Genomic DNA, 20,686 nt, shown 5'->3' with positions numbered 1-20,686 from the left:
ACTGAGGTAGCACCTTGCTAGGACATAATTGAATTATGTGGTACCATCTTTAGACGTGCCTGTTTAGTTGCTGGATTCCGTTTTGGAAACCCCGTGTCTTGTATGACAAACGTGTGGGGCACAGCTCAGGTGTGGGGAGCAGCACCCCGGTGACTTGCAAGGGTCAGGGTGATTTGGTCCCTGCTTTTACTCACTTCCATTATCCCGCGGGATGTTTTGCATTAGGCCGTTACAACCGTTGTCTCTCGGCTTCACTAGCAGTTGTGTGACTTTGGACAGTCAGGGTGGGTGGCAGTGAGAGGACTGCCTAGAGCAAAGGTGACCCGGAGGGTCCTACAGCAAGTGAGACCAGAGGGTGCCGCCTTGAGCCGTTGGCTGTCGAGGGACCAGGCAGGAAGGGTTGGATTAGAAAAACATTTCACACATCTTGGACAGGCGATAGGCCGGACATGGACTGCCTGGATATAGTTGGTGAGAGAGGGGGCTGAGTCAACGAGTTTTGAAAGCAGAGCGTGTTTTTAGATCATATTTTGTAATAAACCCCAAACGAGACTTGAAGTTACCGAGCTTCAGAGCATGGAAACAGATCTGGGAGTAGTGACTGCAGACAAGGAAGGAGAGATGTGGCTGCCGGCTGGCCAGTAGCGCCTATCTCTGTGACCTAGACACAACATTACGACACTGGCGAACTCCGGCTGCTTGGCCTTGTAGTCATTGCTTCCTTCCTTTTCAAAGGTTCCGTGGTGCCAGTGACTCATGCGGCCAAATCCCAGCTCTGAAATATTAATAGGTGGAGAGCGGAGATGCCAAGGGAAGTGTCTCTGTCACTGGGATGTGCGTGGCAGGCACACAGCCTAGGGTTTGGGGTTGTGGAGCTTCTTGCTGTCTGCTGCTGGACACCCCTCAAGCTCCATGGAGCAGCACCCGTGGCGACGGCTGTAGCTCTCACCTCCCCAGTCCAGAGCTCAGACATCAGAACTCACTTCATGCAGAGTGTCTGGAATCTGGATTTGTCCCAAGGGCAGCCCAATTTTAGAGCAGTTGAATATCGTAAAACCACTTCATTATCGAGTGTGAATGTGGAGTATTAATAGAAATAACTACGAAAGCAGAGTCACTTGGTGTTTTTATGGCTTTTCAATACGGTTTTTGTTTATTCTTGTTTTTTTTGAGATAGACTCTCACTTTGGCCCAGGCTGGCCTGGAACTCATTATGTCCCACGTGTGACAGCGCTGGCTCTCCCTCCAGAGTGCTGAGATTATTTGCGCGCCACCGCCCAGCTGGCTGACTGTTGTCACACCAGGCCTCCATCATGTCAGGAATCTCTTATTAATAGTCCAGGTCTTGGAGGTGATAGACCGGAAGACTCAGGACTGTCTGTCAAAAAAGGGAATTTGCCCTGCTGGACTCTGGGTCCTTAGCCTGGACTCCTGGGGCTCAGGTAATCAGAAGTGCTAGCTGTGAATTCATGTGGTTGTGAGGGCTCTGACCACAGACTCCTTTCAGGCCTCAGTGTGATTAGCAGTGTCCTCTAGGAGCTGTGGAGCTCAGCGGGCCAAAGCCTTCCTGTGTCTCAGAGAGCGCAGGGACCACCAGATGGGCACCCTGTGGCGGCACTTGACGACTGGGACCCCTGTGGACCTCCTTCTGGTCAATAGGACTCCTTGTTCCTGGTGTCTTTGTCAGCTTTCCTTAAGTGGCAGTTTAACCAGCTCGCCTGAAAACACTCCCACTTCTAGGCTCTAAAGTTCCATAGTCCCATTACTTTGCAGAAGTGTGTGTGTGTGTGTGTGTGTGTGTGTTTAGAGATGTGTATGGGGGGGAGGGGCTAGGTGCTTTTTCCAAACAAGGTTTCTCTGTGTAGCCCTGGTTGAACTGGAACTTGCCTCAAGAGACCTGCCTGCCTCTACCTCCCAAGTGCTGGGATTAAAGGTGCGTGCTATCACCACCCAGCTTTTTGTTTTCTTAAAAAACAAGCAAAAAAACAAAACAAAAAACAAACAAAAACCCCCAAACCAGCCAGGAGGGCTTGAGTTTGTATGTGATGAGACTGAAGAGGGGCAGAGAAAAGCAACTTATGTTTCTGACAGGTAAGGGGATTTGGCCAAGACTGGAACTTTTTGCAGCACACCCACAGAGACACACCTCTGTTCTCAAGGGTTTCCGTAGATATTTGGGGATTGCTGCTTTACAACTGGAAAGGAGTCAGGCAGTGGTGACTCATGGCTTTAATCCCAGCACTCGGGAGGCAGAGGCAGGCGGATCTCTTGAGGTCAGCCTGGTCTACAGAGCAAGTTCCAGTTCAACCAAGGCTACACAGAGAAAACCTTGTTTGGAAAAAGCATCCCGCCCCCCCCCATACACATCTCTGCAAACACACACACACACACACACACACACACACACACACACACACACACGTCCGTCCCATCTCCATTTGGTACCTTTACTAACAATCTCACTCCCCACTCTTTTCTGGGCTCCAACACCGTGTGCCCTTGGCTAGCGCCATTCTGTTCTCTTTCTGTAGACTTCAGGTTCCATGAGCTCGCTGCATACAGCTATGATCGCAAGGCTACATCCTTCTGTGCCTGGCTTATTTCTTTTATCATAATATTCTTCAATGAATGGATTTTATTTTTAAAAACTTAACAATTCATTATATGTATAGACTAAAATTTCATATCATTGATTATATATCTTTAAATTAAAAAAAAATTTGAGACAGAATCTTGCTATTTATCTGCCTCTACATCCCAAATGTTGGGATTAAAGGCATGTATGTCCCTGCCCAGCAAAAATAAAAATAAATAAAATAAAAATAAAATATAAAATTTTATATTTATGTGTGTGGGTATGGGCAGGTGCGGGCCCCTCAATGCATGTGCCTTCAGAGACATCAGATTCCTTAGATCTGGAGGTATAGGTGTGGTGAGCTGCCCAGCCTGGGTTCTGGGAACCAGAGAGGCTCTTTAGCAGGAGCAGTGTTCACTCTTAACTGCTGAGCTGTCACTCCATCCCATGGTCTTACGGGGGCCAGCCTTGACTTTTAGACCTTTCTGCTTCCTCTTCCCCAACACTGGGTACACAGGTGTGCTCCACTCACCTGCTGTAGGAGGCATTGATGGAGCCCAGAACTTGCCGCATGCCAGGCGAGCACTGCACCGAGCTACATCCTAGCCCTAGATTTATAATCCATTTTGAATTGCTTTTTGCATGTGGGGTTAGGGGTATAGTTTCATTCTGTTGCATGTGGGTGGCCGCTTATCTCAACGCTGCTTACTGAAGAGACCGAACTTTCATTGTGGTTGTTAGCACCGTTGCCGAAAATCTGTTGATCATAAATGTGAAGTTTTACTTTATGGGCTCTGTTTTGTTCCACTGATCTGTGTGTCTGCTTTCTTTTCTTTTCTTTTCTTTTTTGTTGGGGGTGGGGTGTATTGTAAGGAGGTTGCTTGCTTGTTCCTGGCTGCTCAGACAGGCAGGGCCAGAGGTGGGGCTGGTTTTGAGGCAGGATGAAAAGCGGGGAGAATTTGGGGGGCCGTGAGGATAGGAGCCCCTCACTCAGGATTCTGGTTGAAGCCGCTCTGCAGAAAATCAAGAACAATCACCAGCTGTTTAAGGCTTCCTCCTTCCCATCTGTAAACCTGCAGCTTTCTAGGAATTTCGCCAGAAACCCCACCAGAAAGGACTTCCTCTAAAAAAAACAACCCTTGTGCAACCCTGTGGCTTCTGTTTCTTCTTTATCAGATTATAATCTCGCCAGAGGTGTTGCTCTTATCAAGACACAACAGGACCTGGAGAGGTGATGGCACAGTGATTAGGAGCCCTGTGGCTCTTCCAGAGGACCCAGGTTTGTTTCCTCTACTCACAGGGAGGCTAACAACCATCTGGAAGTCCAGTTCCAGGAAATCTGACACCCTCAGGCATGGCCACTGTGCACCTACATCCGTGCAGGCAAAGCACTCGTGCGCAAAAGCAAATCAAGTCTTTTCAGTAACTGCTTTTTCATAATTTATGTATTTTTATTTCTTTTATGTGCATTGGTATTTAGCTTGCATGCATGTCTGTGTGAGGACATCAGATCTTGGAGTTAGAGACAGTTGTGAGCTGCCCTGTGGCTGCTGGGAATTGAATCCCCGTTCCCTGGAAGAACAGCCAATGCTCTTAACCCTAAACCATCTCTCCAGCCCACAGTAAACTCTTGAAGTACCTTGAGAGACACCAAAATGGTCTATATGGGTAATGCCTACTCTCCACTGGGGAGCCCACACTCACACATGGTGTGTCTGACTTTCTTCTTACTTGTTATGCTTCTGCTAAAATGTCTTCAATCAGAATCTCCCAGCTCTGCTTCATAAACTGGCTAGTCCTGAAATTCTTCCAGTGTTGAGGCCCTGAGCCCTGCTTTGACCCAAGTCAAGGCCCTAAAAGATTAGGAAGCTCCATCTGCTGAGGACAGTGGGAGCCGCTGACATTCTGATTAGTGTAGCTTGGTAGTGTATTGGAAATCAGCGAGTAAGAGACCGCCAGCTTTTGTTCTTTTTATTCAAGATTTCTTTGCCTCTTTGAGATAAATTTTAGGATTCCGTAAAACAATTTTAGTGAAAAGTGCACAGGACGTGGATAGGAACTGCATGGCTCTACCGGCCCCTTTGGGTAGCAAATGCCTTTTAAACAGTTATTCATTCTTCCAAGCCTTGCACATATCTGTACCAGGGTTTTTCTTTGGGGCCACCAGCCAGCTCCCAAATAGCAACATGGAGACTTACTATTAGTTTTGAATGCTCAGCCTTAGCTTAGCTCTTTTCTGGCTAGCTCTTTTAATCCAACCTGTTTCTCTTTATCTACCTTTTGCCTTGGGGCTTTTTACTTTTCTTTCCTTCTGTATATCTTTCTTTCACTGCTTCTCACTGCCTGGGTGCTACCTGGCTTCTGGCCCTGGGGGGGTCTCCATTTTTCTCTCCTTCTTCTCTCCTTCCTCTTTTCTCTCAACCTAGATTTCTCCTCTTTAGTCTCTCTGCCCGCCAGCTCCACCTATCCCCCTCTCCTGCCTAGCTATTGGATGTTCAGCTCTTTATTAGACCAATCAGGTGCTTTAGGCAGGCAAGGTAAAACAAATGCAACACATCTTTATATAATTAAGCAAATGCAACATAAACAAAAGTAACACACCTTTACACAAAGTAATATTCTGCATCATAAACGAATGTAACACATCTCTGCCTAGTTAAAGTAATATTCTCTAACACATGTCACTCCATTTTTTTCCCCACCCAAGACAGGGTTTCTCTGTGTAGTCCTGGCTGTCCTGGAACTTGCCCTGTAGACAAGGCTGGCCTCGAACTCAGAAATCTGCTGCCTCTGACTCCCAAGTGCTGGGATCACTGCCCAGTGTCACTCAGTTTTTTAAAGCCTACTTAATGTGTGTGACTGTTTTGCTCTGTGTGTGTACATGTACCATTTGTGTGCCTGGTTCCTGCAGAGATCAGAAGGAGGCACTGAATTCCTGACTAAAGTTACAGATGGTTGTGGGCTGCCATGGCCTCTTCAAGAGCAGCTGTGCTCTTAATTGCTGAGCCTTCTCTCTGACCCTCCCTTTTCTTTTCTTTTCTTTTTTTTCTTTTTTTTTCTTTTCTTTTCTTTTTTTCTTCTCTTCTCTTTTCGTTTCCCTTTTCCCTTCCCTTCCTCCTTCCTGCCTTCCTTCCTTAAATTGGAAATCCCTTTCGTTATTAATTTATTTCTGAGTTGTTTGCTTGTGTTTTGGCATTGTTATGTATGTGATCATTTTCTTTTTATTTTTTCTTTTTCCTTTTTTTTTTTTTTTTTTTTTTTTTTTTTAGTGGAGGTGGTGGTTTGAGATGAGACAGGGTTTCTCTGTAGCTTTAGAGCCTGTCCTGGAACTAACTCTTGTAGACCAGGCTGGCCTTGAACCCACAGAACTCTGCCTGCCTCTGCACCACCACTGCCTGACTGTGTTCATTTTCTTTTCCAGATAGCTTGCTGTTAGTGTATAGGACTGTACTGATTATTTACAATATTAATTTTTTATTTACTTTTGTATGTGTACATTTCTGTGTGTGTTTGCTGCAATGTGCATGTATAGGTCAGAGGATAACTTTGTGGTTGACTCTCACATTCCACCTGTACGTGACTTCCAGAGATTGAATTTAGGTCACCATGTCCGGCAAGTGACTTTAACCACTGAGCTATCTTGTGGGTCTCAAGCTGTATAATTATTTTTATGATATTTAGTGAAACATGGGAACACTTTGCTTTTTCCCTTGTATTTCTTTACCATTGTCTGTTTAATTTTCTTTGTTTTATTTTCCTCCTTAAAGAACTGAACTGTTATCAGGCGTGTTGATACATTCTTGTAATCATAGCCATTGGAGGCGGAGGCAAGAGGATTGGGAGCTGGGGCCAGAAAGAAAAGTAAGCAAAACCAAACAAAACAAAAGTCACAAACCTTCTTCCTCCACCCAGTGTGCACTTCTGTCCTTTTTACAGAGCAGTGACCAGTAGACCCGTTGGTCTGCTAGAGACTAATTGGGTGATTCTCATTCAGAGAAAAATGCCTGAGCCACACACAAGCTCTGCTCTTGGCCAGAGGCCATCAGCACTGTTAATGACAGGAAGGGAAAGACAGCCGTCAACTCCGCCAAGGACACCTGTGCTATTGGTGCAGCCCAGTAGATTTAATCTCACTGCCACAGTGGAGACCTTTCCCCAGACAAGTGAGGTGGGAGAGGGAAGGCTTGTCTGGCTCTAGTTTCCTTCTAATTTTAGTTTCCAGCTTTTCTTTTACAATCAGGAATGTGTGCTGGATTAATTTTTAAAATTCCTTTTTTTTTTATGTTTCGAGAAAGAGTTTCTCTGTATCCTGCAGCTCTGTAGACCAGGCTGGCCTCGAACTCACAGAGATCCACCTGTCTCTGCCTCCCGAGTGCTGAGATTAAAGGCGTGTGTCACCGCTGCCCAGTGAAGTCCTTTATTTTTAAAAATTTATTTTCGTGTGTATGTACGTACACGTTGGGTGTCCTGCTCTGTCACTGTCCTCAGGGTCTCTCACTGAACCCGAGCTAGGCTGGTGGTCAACAAGTCCCAGCGCTCTCTTCTGTCTGTTCCCCCAGCAGTGCTGGGGCTGCAGCTGTGTGTATGGCCAGGCCACGCTTTTTAGGCAGGTGCTGAGGATTTGAACTTAGGTTCTCATGCTTGCGCCTCTGCTGAGCCATCTCAATAGCCCCAGAATTAACCCTCCCTCCCTCCCTCCCTCCCTCCCTTCGATAAGGTCTCATTCTGTAGCCCTGGCTGATATGGTACCTGCCTGCTTCTGCCTCCCAAATGCTGGGATAAAGGCCTGCACAACATTAAAACAAAACGTGAAATGAGTTTTGAAAGACGATCTCCCTGTGTAGCTCAGGCTGGTCCAGCTCCTGATCCTCCTGCCTCTCCTGCCAAGATTATAGGCTTGAGCCACTCCGCCCAGTGTTTTCTCAGTGCCTAACAGACACCCATTGGCTTTTCCTCCTCGACCTGCTAGTAGATTTGCTGAATCAATGGATTCCTTTATCTTAACCAGCATTGTGTTTCTTCTCTAAGGGGTATGTGTTGACATGGAGTAGCTGCAGATTTTGATGAGATGGTATCCCAAGTAATTGGATTTCAGATTTTTATTTTTAACACCTAAATGAAACCATTCTCCCCTCTGCCACTTTTCCCCCATTTTGGGGTATTCTAAGTGTAAAAGGGCCTTTTCCTTCAGTCAAGGGGAGGATGTGCTGAGTTACAGGGAAAAGAGATGGTGCCCATGTGGACACAGAAGAAGTAGGAGTTGCTAACTTAAAGGCACATGCTTGGCAGCGACTCCGGAGACTGTGTTGGCCTCAGCAAAGGAACCTTGACCTCTGAAATTAGCACCGGGGGCCTCTGTAGCCTTGCATCTGTTCAGGGAGTGACTCCCATCCTGTCCCTCTCCCAGGCACTTAAAGACTTAATTACTGATGTTTTATTACTATTAATTATTTTTGCTAGCACATGTGTGTGCATGCGTGTAAAAGGCAGGAGAGGGCATCCGATTCCCTGGAACTGGAGCTAGAGTTGGTGCTGAGCTGCCTGATGTGGGAGCTGGTGACTAAACAACGGTTCTCTGGAGAGCAACAAGTGCTCTTAACCACTCAGCCCTCCCTCCAGCCCCTGCCAGTGATGTTTATACCAGAAACTAATCAATGCATCCTTATCTTGCTTTGAAGGGCTCAACATCTGCACTAGTGGAAGTGCCACCTCGTGTGAAGAGTGTCTGCTAATTCACCCCAAATGTGCCTGGTGCTCCAAAGAGGTAGGTGTGATGAGGAGGGAGAAGAGGGAGGGGGCGGGCTGGCAGGAAACCATAGCACACAAATGTGCACCAGAAGCTGAACGGATGCTGGCTCACTCACAGGTCTCTGACTTGGTCTGGATGTTTGCCTGTGAGTGTTCTACTGCAGAATTAGACCTTCGGCCCCTCACCTCATCTCTCCAGGTTGTTTTGAGACAGTCTTATTAAGTCGCTTGGGCTGGGTTTGAATTTGCTCTCTAGCCTAAGCAAGCCTTGAATTTGCAACCCTCATTATCTCTAGTACCTGAGATTGTAGGCCTGTGCCACTAGGCCTATCTCAAAGCTTCATTCTCTGGGTCCTTTCTTGTTTCTTTTGTGTGCGTGCTGAGCCTAAGGCCTGTGCACAGTAGGCTTTGTTTAGCATCAAGCAGTGTTCTTTCCTCAGTAGACAGGGTTCTTCACTGGATCACACTTTACTTTGGTTTTCATTATCGGGGATTGAATTCAGGGCCTTGATCTACCACTGAGCTGAATCCCCAGCCCATAGATTCTGGTCCCTTTGTAGCGCCGAATGTTAATTGGAGAAACCAGATTGTGTTCTCTTTCATGTGGGAACCAGTGAGGGCTCGGCTGTGGTCTCCTGAGCGTTAGACAAGCATTCTGAGGAAGAGCTGAGCTTGGGAAGTGAGTTTCTTGTGTAACCGTTAAGAGCAGGCCTTGGGCTGGTGGTCTCCGTAAGTACCCCCAATGTAAAATAATGGCTCAGCCTTTAAAGGAAGTTTTACAAAAAAAGTTTATTCTGAACCACTGTGGCCTAGGGACAAGGATTCCAGTATGTTCTACCATGGACAAGTTAAATGAACTTTTGTAGTCACAGAACATAAAGAAGACAGACAGACATTTGCTGCTCACATTGGTGGTAGAATCTGGCAGGCTCTACCCAAGGCTGGGGATCCCTTTCATAGGTTTTCTTTTTCATTCATTCATTCGTTTGTTTGTTTATTTTTCTTTTCAAATGTTTAGTTAGACACAGGGTCTCACTATGTAGCTTTGCTGTTCTGGAACTCATTATGTAGACCAGGCTGGCCTCCAACTCACAGAACCCTGCCTCTGCCAAGTGCTGAGATTAAAGACATGTGCCACCATGCCCAACCCTCGTTTTTTTTTTTATTTTTAATTATGTATGTATGGTGGGTTTGTTCAGTGAGTGCAGAAGCCAGAGCCATCAAATCCTCTGGGCTGGGGTTACAGGTGGGTGTGAGCTGCCCATCATGGTTCTGGATCTCTGGGTAATGTGCTCTTTCCGACTGAGCCATCTCTCCAGTCCTATAGATTGTATCTTTTCTTTCGTAAAGTCAGTGATAATCGGTCTTAATTGTCAACTTGGTAGAGCCTAGAATCACCTGAGAGATGGGTCTCTGGGCATGCCTGGGGGAGGTTTTTTTGATTACGTTGAGTGCGGAAGATTCATCCCTGTGGCTGGAGCCATTCCCCTGCCTGGGATCCTGGACTGTAGAACTCGAGAAAGGGAGATGGGTGGCAGCGTGCTTCCGGCAGTCTCCGCTTTGTGATTGCGGGTGCATGTGAGCAGCTGCCTCAAGCCCCTCTGCTGACTTCAGTGTGATGCATGGTTCCTAGAACTGCGGTGGACTGTTCCTAGAATCATGGCGGACCGTTCCTAGAACTGTGGGGGACCGTTCCTAGAATAAACCCTTTCTCCCCTAAATTGCTTTTATTAGAGTCTTTCATCACAGCACCAAGAAAAGAAACCAAGACGGGGTCTATAGCCCAGGCTGGCCTCAGACTCCCGTGTAGGTGAGGGTGACTGTGGACTTCTGGTCCTCCTCCTTCCGCAGGCTGTGAGTGCTGGGACCACAGACTGTGCCACCACTTGTAGTGCGTGCACTACGGGACGGTACAGAACTAAGCTGGAGACTTAAACACCCCCCCCCCCCCCCCCCCACACACGCACAGATAGACAGAGACACGGGGACACGGGTCATCCTTGATACACGAGTGCCAAGTTTATTGTGCTCCAGGAAAACTTATACAGGGATCCTTAACTGAGAGCCATGCCCCTGCTCTCGGGATCTCACAGCTGCAGGCCTCATCAGAACCCACTCCCCTGCCATCAAAGTCTTGTGCTCAGAGCAGTTGCAGGCACATGTGTTTGCTCAGTCACTCCAGCAGGCAAAGGGTCTGAGGCAGGCAAAGAAAGTCAAGGGGCCAGGGTTCTGCAGCCCCGAACAACCACCCTTGGCTGATGTGGTGCTGAGGGTAGAAACTAGGACCTAGTACGTGTAGGACAAGCACCCTGCCAACTGAGCTGTATCCCTAGCTCTTTCATAGGCTTTTGATGCTATAGCATTCTTAGTTTTAGGATTGGTGGAGCCCGGAGTCTGCCATGCTTAGTGAGAAGCTTGTTTGAAAGTTGGATGAATACTATGGGTAAATAGATATTAAAGGACCCAAGACTGCCCAGAAAATTTTGATTCTTGACTTACAGCAGTGAGGCTCTCCTTAATTATGAAGCTGTAGTCAGGTTGCAGGGTCCTTACTAAACACTCATCTTCCTCAGAGAACACTGTTCCACAGTTTCACATGGCATGCTCTCATGAATGTCATGGCATGCAAGATGCCATGAATGACTGACATCTTTAGTTATGGCCTATTTAATGCTTATTAGATGGTTAGCCTCCATGGAATGATTTTATTTAAAAGAGGTATAGTCAGGCATGGTGGCGCATGCCTGAGATCTCAGCACTTAGGAAGCTTAGGCAGGAGGACCTTAAGTTAGAGACCAACATGGGCTACACAGCAAGACCCTATGTCAAAAGCAAAACAAGGGCTTGAGAAATGGCTCAGCCAGCAGTTAAGAACACACACTCCTTTTGCAGAGGACCCAAATTTGGTTCCCGGTACCCATACCCATGTGAGATAGCTCACAACCACCTGTAACTCCAGCTCCAGGGAATCTGATACCCTCTTCTGCACTTTGAGAATAACTATGCTTATGTGTACACATACCCACACATATAGACACACATATAACACATAATTAAAATTAGAAAGTAAATCTTACTTTAGAAAGTCAAAATGAAAATAAGACGGTCATTTTCCGTTTTCTTTTCTTCTTTGAGGCAGAGTCTCACTATGTAACCCTGGCTGACCTGGAATTCTCTATGTAGACCAGGCTGGCCTGGAACTCACAGAGATCTCTTTGCCTCGGTCCCCCAAGTGCTGGTATTAAAGATATGGTGTGTTTTTGTTTTATCTTTGGCACAGTGGCCATGCCTTAATTTACTGCTATTTCAGCCAGCAGTTGTGACTCCACAGTTACTGGCCTGCTTCTCTGGCAGCAGCCCAGCTGCTCAGGCCACAGCTTGGCATGAATTCTGTTCCCACAGGCACTGCCTCTGCTGCTGCTACTAAAGGTAGCTTTAAATATCTGTTGTTCTCATTATAAATAAGACTTGAGATTCAAAGGCTGCGGTGAAAACCTGCTAGCTCAGAGAGGTGGGGCAGCGACTAGCTGACCTTCTCTCCTTACTGACATCTCTCTGAAAAGGCCCATTCTTCCAGTCCACCAAACAAACTGTGCCACTCCAAATCCTTCCCTACTCCTTCTGGTGCATCTCTCTATCTCTTTCAGGTACCCTCTGATGCTCTATGATTACTTTCTGTCAACTTGTTGCTAAATCAGTCTCCTGACCCAAGGTTAATATTATTTAACTAATCCAAGTACAAACTCAGGGTTCACAGTGTGATCAAATATCCCTGAGAGTGTGATGCCCAGCACCATTTCTTTAAGTCCTATAGGAAGGAGTAGCTTGGGTGATGTCAGATATATTATTATCATGAAGCAGTGCAAATATTAGGTAGGCCATTGCTGTGAAGAGACAGCACACCACAGCAACTCTTAGAAAAGAAAGCGTTTAACTGGGCCTTGTTTACAGTATCAGAAGTTTAATCCATTATCAGCATGGAGGGAAGCATGGTGCACACAGGCAGATGTGGTGCTGGAGGGGAGCGGAGAGTTCACATCTGGATTGGCAGGAAGAGAAAGAGCCACTGGGTCTGTCTTGAGCATTTGAAACCCAAAGCCCACCCCCCAGTAACACACATCCTCTTGTAAAGTCACACCTACTCCCAACAAGACCATACCTCCTAATCTCTCTCAAGTAGTACCATTTCCTAATGACCAAGTATTCAAATATGTGAGCCTATGGGGGCCATTTCTCTTCAAACCACCACACCAGTTTTCCTCCTTCTTTCCTTCTGAATTTACTGCCTCCCTCCCTCCCTCCCTCCCTCCCTCCCTGCCTGCCTGCCTGCCTGCCTGCCTGCCTGCCTTCCTTCCTTCCTTCCTTCCTTCCTTCCTTCCTTCCTTCCTTCCTTCCTGGATTTATTGCCTTACAAATACAAACATGATACTCGGTCACTAGGAAAATGACATCATATACACCAGGATATATTTAGTATCAGAATTGCTGCCAGTTTGGCACAAAGCATGTCAGTAGAAGCAGGGAGCCATAAAGTACACTTTACCTAACATCTTGGCTAATGAGGGACATGTGCTCTGAACAATGTTTTACATGAATTAAGCACCATATTAATCTCATTGTAAAGTATTATTACTTGGAACTCACTCTGTCGACCAGGCTGACCTCGTACTCACAGAGACCCGCCTGCCTCTGCCTCCCAAGTGCTGGAATTACAGGTGTGTGCTACCATGCCCAGCTGAGCTTCTTGTCTTAAAGGAAATTTCCAGATCACTTTTCTAAACTGTTGTTAGAACCATGGAGACAGACTCTCCCCTTGTGAGTAAAAGAAAGCAGCCCTGTAGTTTGGGCTGGCTCAGTCTGTGTGTGGTGTGTGAGAGGAGTAGGGGTTAGCTTCTGGAGGTATTTTGTTTTATTGATGATAAAACGCACTTGTTTAATTGATGATATTCTGAGTCCTAGCGAGATAGAGCAACTCCTTCAGAGCCACACATGCGTGTCTGGGCTAGGATTTACCAGCCTCATTTCGCTTCCCAACCTCAGATGATAGTACCTCTTAGCACATGGACTCAGCAACCCCCATGCAGCAGGAAGTATATAACTGAACAAGTTACTCCAAGAAAGGAGTTTATATGGAACCAACCATTTCCTGTTCGTAGTATCTTTTTTTTGAGCCTTCTCTGGAACCATTTTTGGTTCTCTGTGACGTTCAAGACAGATCTAGGTTCTAAGGTACCTGCCTTCTGCTCACTGCTGTCCCTGGCCCACCCTCGACACTTCTGTCATCAAAGGGAGCTGCTGAGACTTCTGAGTGTCACTTGGTAAAGCTCACATAATGCCCCACACTGCTACCTTTCCCTGGGGGCCTCCAGCTGTCCCTTCTTCCCTTTGCTAACTGCTTCTGCTTGTTAAGGATGAGTTCAAGCCTGTCTGTTCTGTGAAAACTTTCCACAGTAGGCCCATCTGTCTGTCTGTCCATCCATCTACCCACCTGCCCATTCATCTATCCATCTGATATGAGAAAGGGAACTCCCTCCGCCGGACACTGAGGGCATGGCTTTAATCTGCTCATTGCTGTATCCTTCTCGCTCACAGTGTGCTCGCCTGTAGCGGTTGCTCAATAAGTATCAGCTCAAGGATTTTGTTGGATGGTTCTTTACTACATGCTGTGTTCAGGTCCTGACTTGCTCATTGCTCTTGTCTCCCAGGATCTTTGTATTATAACCTTTTCCCATGCTTATCTCCTCCTACTGGGCTGTTTTCCTACCTGTTGCCAATTAAATAATCATCTTTTCTTGTTTCATTCATATCATACCTAATGACCTTCTGAGGCTGGGACAGGAGTTCATATTTATTGAAAGAGGCTTGCTAAACAAACATGCTGTGCATCTTAGGATGACTTTGAAGGTCTGATGCCCCTGTTTTACCCGCTAAGCCTTAGGATTGCAGGTGTGTCACCATAGTCTATGTGTTTGCTTGTTTGTTTATACAGTGTCTTATGATATAGATCAGGCTGGCCTCAAATTCAGCATCTGCTCCTGCCTCCTGAGTGCTGGGGTTTTCGGGTGTGAGGTATTTCACTGGCCCACACGGCTACTGTTAATGTCTTAAAACATAGAATAAAGGTGACGTTACCCAGTACCTAGCCTTACTGGATGTGTATGAGGTTCAGACCAGGAGGGCTTCTAGTGAACTGAACCTCCCAGATGGCTGAATGAGTCATCTGGTAAGCGGCCGTTGTTGCCTATGAGCATGTTCTGGTAAAATGGGCAGTGGGTTCTGGGAGCCAGGGTCTCTTTTTTATTCTGTTTCTTCCTTTCTTGTACAACACTTCCAAAAGCCTGACCTGATACTAACAGTGAATAAATCATCCTAAGTGACACATCATTGGTCTAGTCCACACACGGGGTCCCTGGCTAGCCCACGGGGTACCCTCTCTGCTTCCACAGAGCCTCATTCTTGGCTGTACTGGAGCAGCTTCACAACTCTGGGGTGAGCTCTCCCTGGGGCATTGATTTGGGATGCTAGGGCTGGAAAATCTGGAAATGGTTTTGGTCTAACTTGTGCCTTAGCAAGACAGAGTAAGTACAACTGTGCTCTCTCAGCCCCATTCTGGGATGCTGTCAGAGCAGCAAGGTCTCTCTGCCAGGAGCATGTGATACCCAGTGGACAGCCTCAGAGAGTCCCAGCCAGAGTTAGCCAGAGTGCCTTTTTAATTTGTTTTCCAGACAGGACCTTAATCTGTAACCCAGACTGCGCTTGAACTCAGGATCCTCCTTCCTTAGCCTTATGCAGGCTGGGATTGCAGGTGTGGGCGGCGTCCATCCTCGGTCACCACTGGCCTTATCTCCCAGGGACCCTCAGCCAGGGGGCCCCACCTCTGTATTGGCACTCGCAGGGACCTAATGTCCATTTTTCCTGCCACTGTATTCTTCCATAGGAACTGAGTTGGAGGCAGTCCATGAATTGGAGGGAGCCCATGAGTTAGAGGGAGCCCGTGGTCTGTCTGTCTCAGTGCTTCCTGCTGGCTCTCTGCCTGCTTCTGCAGCATGGCCTGCTTGCCCTGCCCTTCTTGCTTTTGCTTCCTGTGGTTGTGGTGGGGGGTGGGGAGTTGGGGCGTGGAGGGGCTTCAGCCGCACTCTCTCTGCCTCAGCACCAGGCTCTCCAGACCCTTTCCTACTGAGTAGTATACCAGCTGCCTTCTGTCTTTCCCTGTTCACTGCTCTGACTCTGTTGTCATGGTCTACTCCCTCAACCTGTTCTGCTCCACCTGCCCCGGAGCCTCTTAGAACACTTAGAACACTTACATTCTTTGTCCTGTCCAGCAAGGACACAGCAAACACCATTGGTTTCTTATCTGCAGTGCTTTTTTTTTTAAAAAAAAAAATTATTTATTTATTTAGGTTTTGGGTCAGGGTTGCTCTGTGTAACCTGGCTGTCCTGGAGCTCACTCTGTAGACCAGGCTGGCCTTGAACTCACAGATCCGCCTGCCTCTGCCTTCCACTGGGACTAAAGGCATGTGCCACCACTGCCCCATCACTCATCCATCACTTTAACTGCAAATTTTGCTCTTCCCTCAGTAAATTCAACAACCCAGCCAAGAATGAAAGTGGACACTTTGGTGGTAGACTGGGGCAGCTCACATTCTCTCCACTTACATTTCATTGTCTAAAACTCAAACCACTACACCCAGCTACGATGAGAATGAGGAGATGGTGTAGCTGTGTGCCAGGACCCAAGGGAGAAGGAATTGGGTGACCTAGTGATCTGTGTCCTAGGTGGGCACGCCAGTGTAGCCTGCAGGAGGCCTGGCTGAGGAGACCATGGTCCCAGGAGGCAGGTCAGGGAGGATACCAAGGACAGAGGTAGGCAAAGTTGGCACTCAGGTCTGGGGAACGTGGGTAGGTTGCTAAGGTGAGACTGTGAAGATTCAGTGAGATGCTGTGATCCCAGACAGTACCAGGATGCTGGGAATTCCAGGAGAAGCACCAAGCCAGGCAAGGCTGCCACGGTGGTTTTGAAGTCCTGTGGGAGGCAGGGATTTGCATAGACCAGAAGTGGAAGATGGTTGGTGGGTGTGGAAAGGAAGAATGAAGGAGTGGATAGGATAGGAAAGAGGTCAGAGTATGAGGGAGACAGGTAGGGCAAGAGGAACATTCTGGGACATGGTGGTGGCAGGAAAGGTAGAGAAGCCAGTTTGTTTTTTTGTTTGTTGAAATGAAACACACACACACACACACACACACACACACACACACACACACACACACACACACGAGAGGGAAAGAAAACAAAGATAAAAATAAACAAACAAAAAACTCCAAAAACGGTCTTTGGCCAACTCACAGTGAAATGTACATTCATTGAAAGAATCTCTCTGTGCTGGGCTGAGTAATCATAGTCATCTTGCTCTACTGTGGATGCCTCATAAATATTTGTGCACTGAATTAAATGAGCCAGTTGAAAGCTGGCACAGCGATTTCCCCACCCCATTCCCCCACCCCCAGCCGCAGTGAGTTTCTGGCATACACCACACATTCTGGTTTGTCATCGTTTACCACCACCCCGCTTCCCCCCACCCCTGCCCTCGGTGCAGGACGGCCTGCCAAGTTGGAGTGCAGCTTGCTTGCGCTGGTCAGAGGCTCTGGCCCTGCTGTATGCAGTGAGCAAGGCCAGCCACAGAGACTAGCCAACTCCCCTGGACCCAGCTCCCCTCCAGCCTTCTCACCGGCTGGCCATTGCACTTCTTCCCTTTTCCACCCAGCGCTCAGACCCACTAGGGCCTGTGTTCTTTTCCAGGGCTGCGGTTTCTCAGTCTCCCTCACTGTTCCAGAAACAGTGCCCTTCTTCCTACAAACGACCACCACATCTCTCATCCGCCGCAATGCGTCGGAGTGCTTTGCAGTAGTGCAGAGATGGCCCAGCACAGAAGGGCTGGGCACTCGGCCTTGACGCCAGCCTGGTGGAGCTCCCCCGAGCACTGGCCTTGACTGCGAGGAAGGGGATTTGATTAGTGAACCGTGCAGGGAGTCACAGAAACAGAGATTTCTGTTACAGCATGACAGCACTTTCAAGTGACCTCTGAGTAGCAGGTGACAGAGGGAGGAGAGCCTGGTGTGGTGACTTGCAAGTTCAGGCTGGCAACACCTCCCAAGCCTTTCTTTGATCATTAGTGCTGTGTAAAGCTCTCAAGGAGGATGTGCGTTCCCCTTTCTGTTCTGTTACCACTATTGATCACTTGCCTGTAGCAGAGGCCCTTTGGGAGTCCTTGGGAGACTTGGATCAGGTGTTTCCATGTGGAGTCCTTGTTTATGTGGTGCTTGTTCATGCCCTAAAACAGTGAGCAGCCGCTGTAGCTGTGCCATGGCCACTGGAAGTCCACCTTGAACCCGAGGAAACCTCTTTCTGTGTTGGGATGTGTCCTCTCCTCGTTCCTGAGTGGTTTATACCTCTCTGTACCTTCCGTCCATATCAAGAAGGCATTTATCCTTCAAGTTTTATGGGTGATGGGAAGATCTTTGCATTTGGGGCTTCAGAACATCGCTGTGTTTAGAAGCATGGAATGTGAACTCATTCATTTTCCTGCTGTAGAATTCAGCATGGCTGTGGATACAAAAAACACTGAAGTTGATCCCAGATATCAGGGGATGAGATGAACTCGAAGTTCTTGGGTGACTTGAGACGTGTGGATCTTTGACTCCTCATCCTTAAGAGAGGAGTGGGCACCGGGCGACTCACTCACTTTGGAATAGGATGTGCCCAGCACTTGGCAGAGGATTGGGTGTGAGGTCTCCGTGACCTGAAGTTCCTGAGACGTCAGACATCCAGCTGCTGTGAAGACCTTCTCCATCATGAGTTTCTTTCGTGAGGGTTTCTAATTGGTTTCCAGAGATGGCTCAGAGGCTAGGAACATATTAAGTCTTTTTGTAGAGTATCTGAGTTCCGGAGATCTGAACTATATTGGCACGTGTTCTCACATGTAGATATCCCCAACTCACCCCCACCCCCACGCTCGTGTGTGTGTGCGTGCACACACACACACACACACTCTCTCTCTCTCTCTCTCTCTCTCTCTCTCTCTCTCTCTCTCACACACACACACACACACACAAACACATACATGTAACCAAAAATAAAATTTGAAAGGCTTTATAATTTGATGTATCTTTATTCACAGAGAGGTAGCTATTGGGACATTTTCTTGACTTGTATTGTTTTCACACCTGGAAGATCATAGAGCTCAGACCAGCCTCTGGTCTCCGTGGCTTTGCTTTCCTCTCTTTAGATAGTTATCTGTGCAGAAATTAAATAAGGAGCTCGGGCTAGCAGAGATCTCAGGCCTAGGGGTTTTAACACCCTCTGTCCCTTTGTTAGTCCACCAGGAAGAAATTAGCTAAGGCTCTGTTTGGACCATGTCAGAAAGATGGTCCATTTTTTAAGGTCATCCTACTTGTCTCCCATTTAAAGGTTATGTAAATGTGCCGTGCCTAGTATTGCCTCTGTTCTGTGCTGATCTGTGGCGCGAGGTCTTCGGAGACAATGACAGGTCTGACATACTGGCAGAGGTCTGTCTCTCCAAGACCACTGAGCACATCAGTGATACCGCTGCACCTGTCCCAAAGTGAGGGGCTGGGTATAAAGGGGGACAGTCACCATGCAGGTGAGATGGGCCATGCTAGGAAGAGTCTCAGTGTGGTCCGAGTGCCATTCCGTGTCCTTGCAGTCTGTAAGGGGGTCCTGAGAAGAGGACTCATGAGAAGCAGACAGGCTGATTCTGGCCTGGCTTTGACAGAGTGTAAGGTGGTTAGACCCATGGGAAGGACTGGGGGAAGATGGTCATACCTGGTGGTGGTGGGGCTCTGTGATGGCCTGGTCTAGGCAGATGCATGGCACAGTTGGAACTGTCCATCAGTCAGCTTATTTGTTTGTTTTGTTTTCAAGACAGAGTTTCTCTGTAGCTTTGGAGCCTGTTCTGAAACTCACTGTAGACCAGGCTGGTCTTAGTGCTGGGGTTAGAGGCGTGCGCCACCACCTCTCGGCCTGCAGTTAGATTTTTAGAGCTGGGGGAGTTCGGAGACTCTTTAGTTAAGGGAGCGGTGAGCCTTTGAAGCTCTAGGCAGCGCTTTAGGCTCCGGCACAGAACCTCAGGACAGCAGAGTGCCTCGTGGAGCCTCAGGTGTTGGCTCTCCCTTCCCCTGTCCCGTTTCCTCCATCATAGCAGACCAAGTGTGACTACCTGGGGGCCAGTTTGGAAGCCTAGGTTTTGAAATCGAGGCCCAAAAGTACATTCTCTCTCTCTCTCTCTCTCTCTCTCTCTCTCTCTCTCTTTCATACACACACACACACACACACACACACACACACACACACACACACGCTCCCTTTCCATGTTTATGGACTGTAGTCATTAAGAATTTTTTTGGGTTTTTTTTTCTACAGTGACTATTCTCCAGGGCTTAAACACATAAATTGTTTTTTAAAAAATTTGGAAACACTAGTCATTATAAAACCCAGAAACAAAATAACCACATGGGTCCAGAAGAGTGCATTTGGCTTTATTTATTTAAAATACTGCATGCTGGGTGTGATGGTTATGCCTACAATCTCAGCAGTGAGGAAACTAAGGCAGGAGGATTGCCACAAACTTGAGGTCAGCTTGGGCTAAAACAATAATGAACTTTAAAATCTTCTTGACTCCCCCACCCCTGACACGAGGTCTCACTGTGTAGCCCAGGTTGGCTTTGAACTCACAGAGATCCACCTGCCTCCCAAGTGCTAGGATTATAGATGGGAGCGACCATTCCCAAAGCTCTTGACTTTTTAGCCTTAAAGTTTGCAGAGATTCTCAGAGTCATTGATTCATCGTAGAACAGCCACACCCGTGATGGAAGGTGTGCCCCCACTGGATTCTTATGTTTCTGCCAGTAGTCTGGCTGGGGACACGGACTCAGGGACACGGACTCATCTGAAACTTTGCGTCCTTACTGCCAGCAGCCAGGGGTTGTGTGGCCCGGTGTTGGTATCCACCCAACTACAGAAGGGAGAACAGCTTGGGCTTGCTTTGCCTTTGCTGTAAAATGTCTTTTCCTGGTGGAACTTTGGCTCAGCTGGTAGAGTGCTTGCTTAGCATGATGACCTGTCTTTTGCCTCTAGCACCTTATAAAACCCGTCCTAGTACTTGGGAGGCGGAGGTGGGCGGATCAGAAATTTAAGGTCATTTTAGGCTACAGGTAGCCAGCTGGCCACATAACTATGCCTTCAAACAAACAGTAACCAGATTTAAGAAAACCAGACCCTTTCCCCAAAACTCCTCTCCACAGGTGTCATAGTTTATAGCAGAATAGATTTTTTTTTACTTTAAAATT

The 20,686-nt window shown here is 47.6% G+C and overlaps 1 protein-coding gene across 1 annotated transcript in view; it reads left to right on the top strand.

The window, feature by feature from the left end:
* The window catches only part of Itgb5 (integrin subunit beta 5), a 109,809-nt gene that overhangs the window by 7,114 nt on the left and 82,009 nt on the right, over window positions 1-20,686 (top strand). The window contains exon 2 of the mRNA XM_085685486.2: window positions 8,254-8,339. Coding sequence (XP_085541612.1) covers window positions 8,254-8,339 — 86 coding nt within the window. The remainder of the gene's footprint in view (window positions 1-8,253; window positions 8,340-20,686) is intronic.

This window comes from Myodes glareolus, chromosome 2 (assembly GCF_982192425.1).
Source record: "Myodes glareolus chromosome 2, mMyoGla1.1, whole genome shotgun sequence".
Taxonomy (NCBI): Eukaryota; Metazoa; Chordata; class Mammalia; order Rodentia; family Cricetidae; genus Myodes; species Myodes glareolus.
This window is presented reverse-complemented; position numbering and strand designations above follow the sequence as displayed.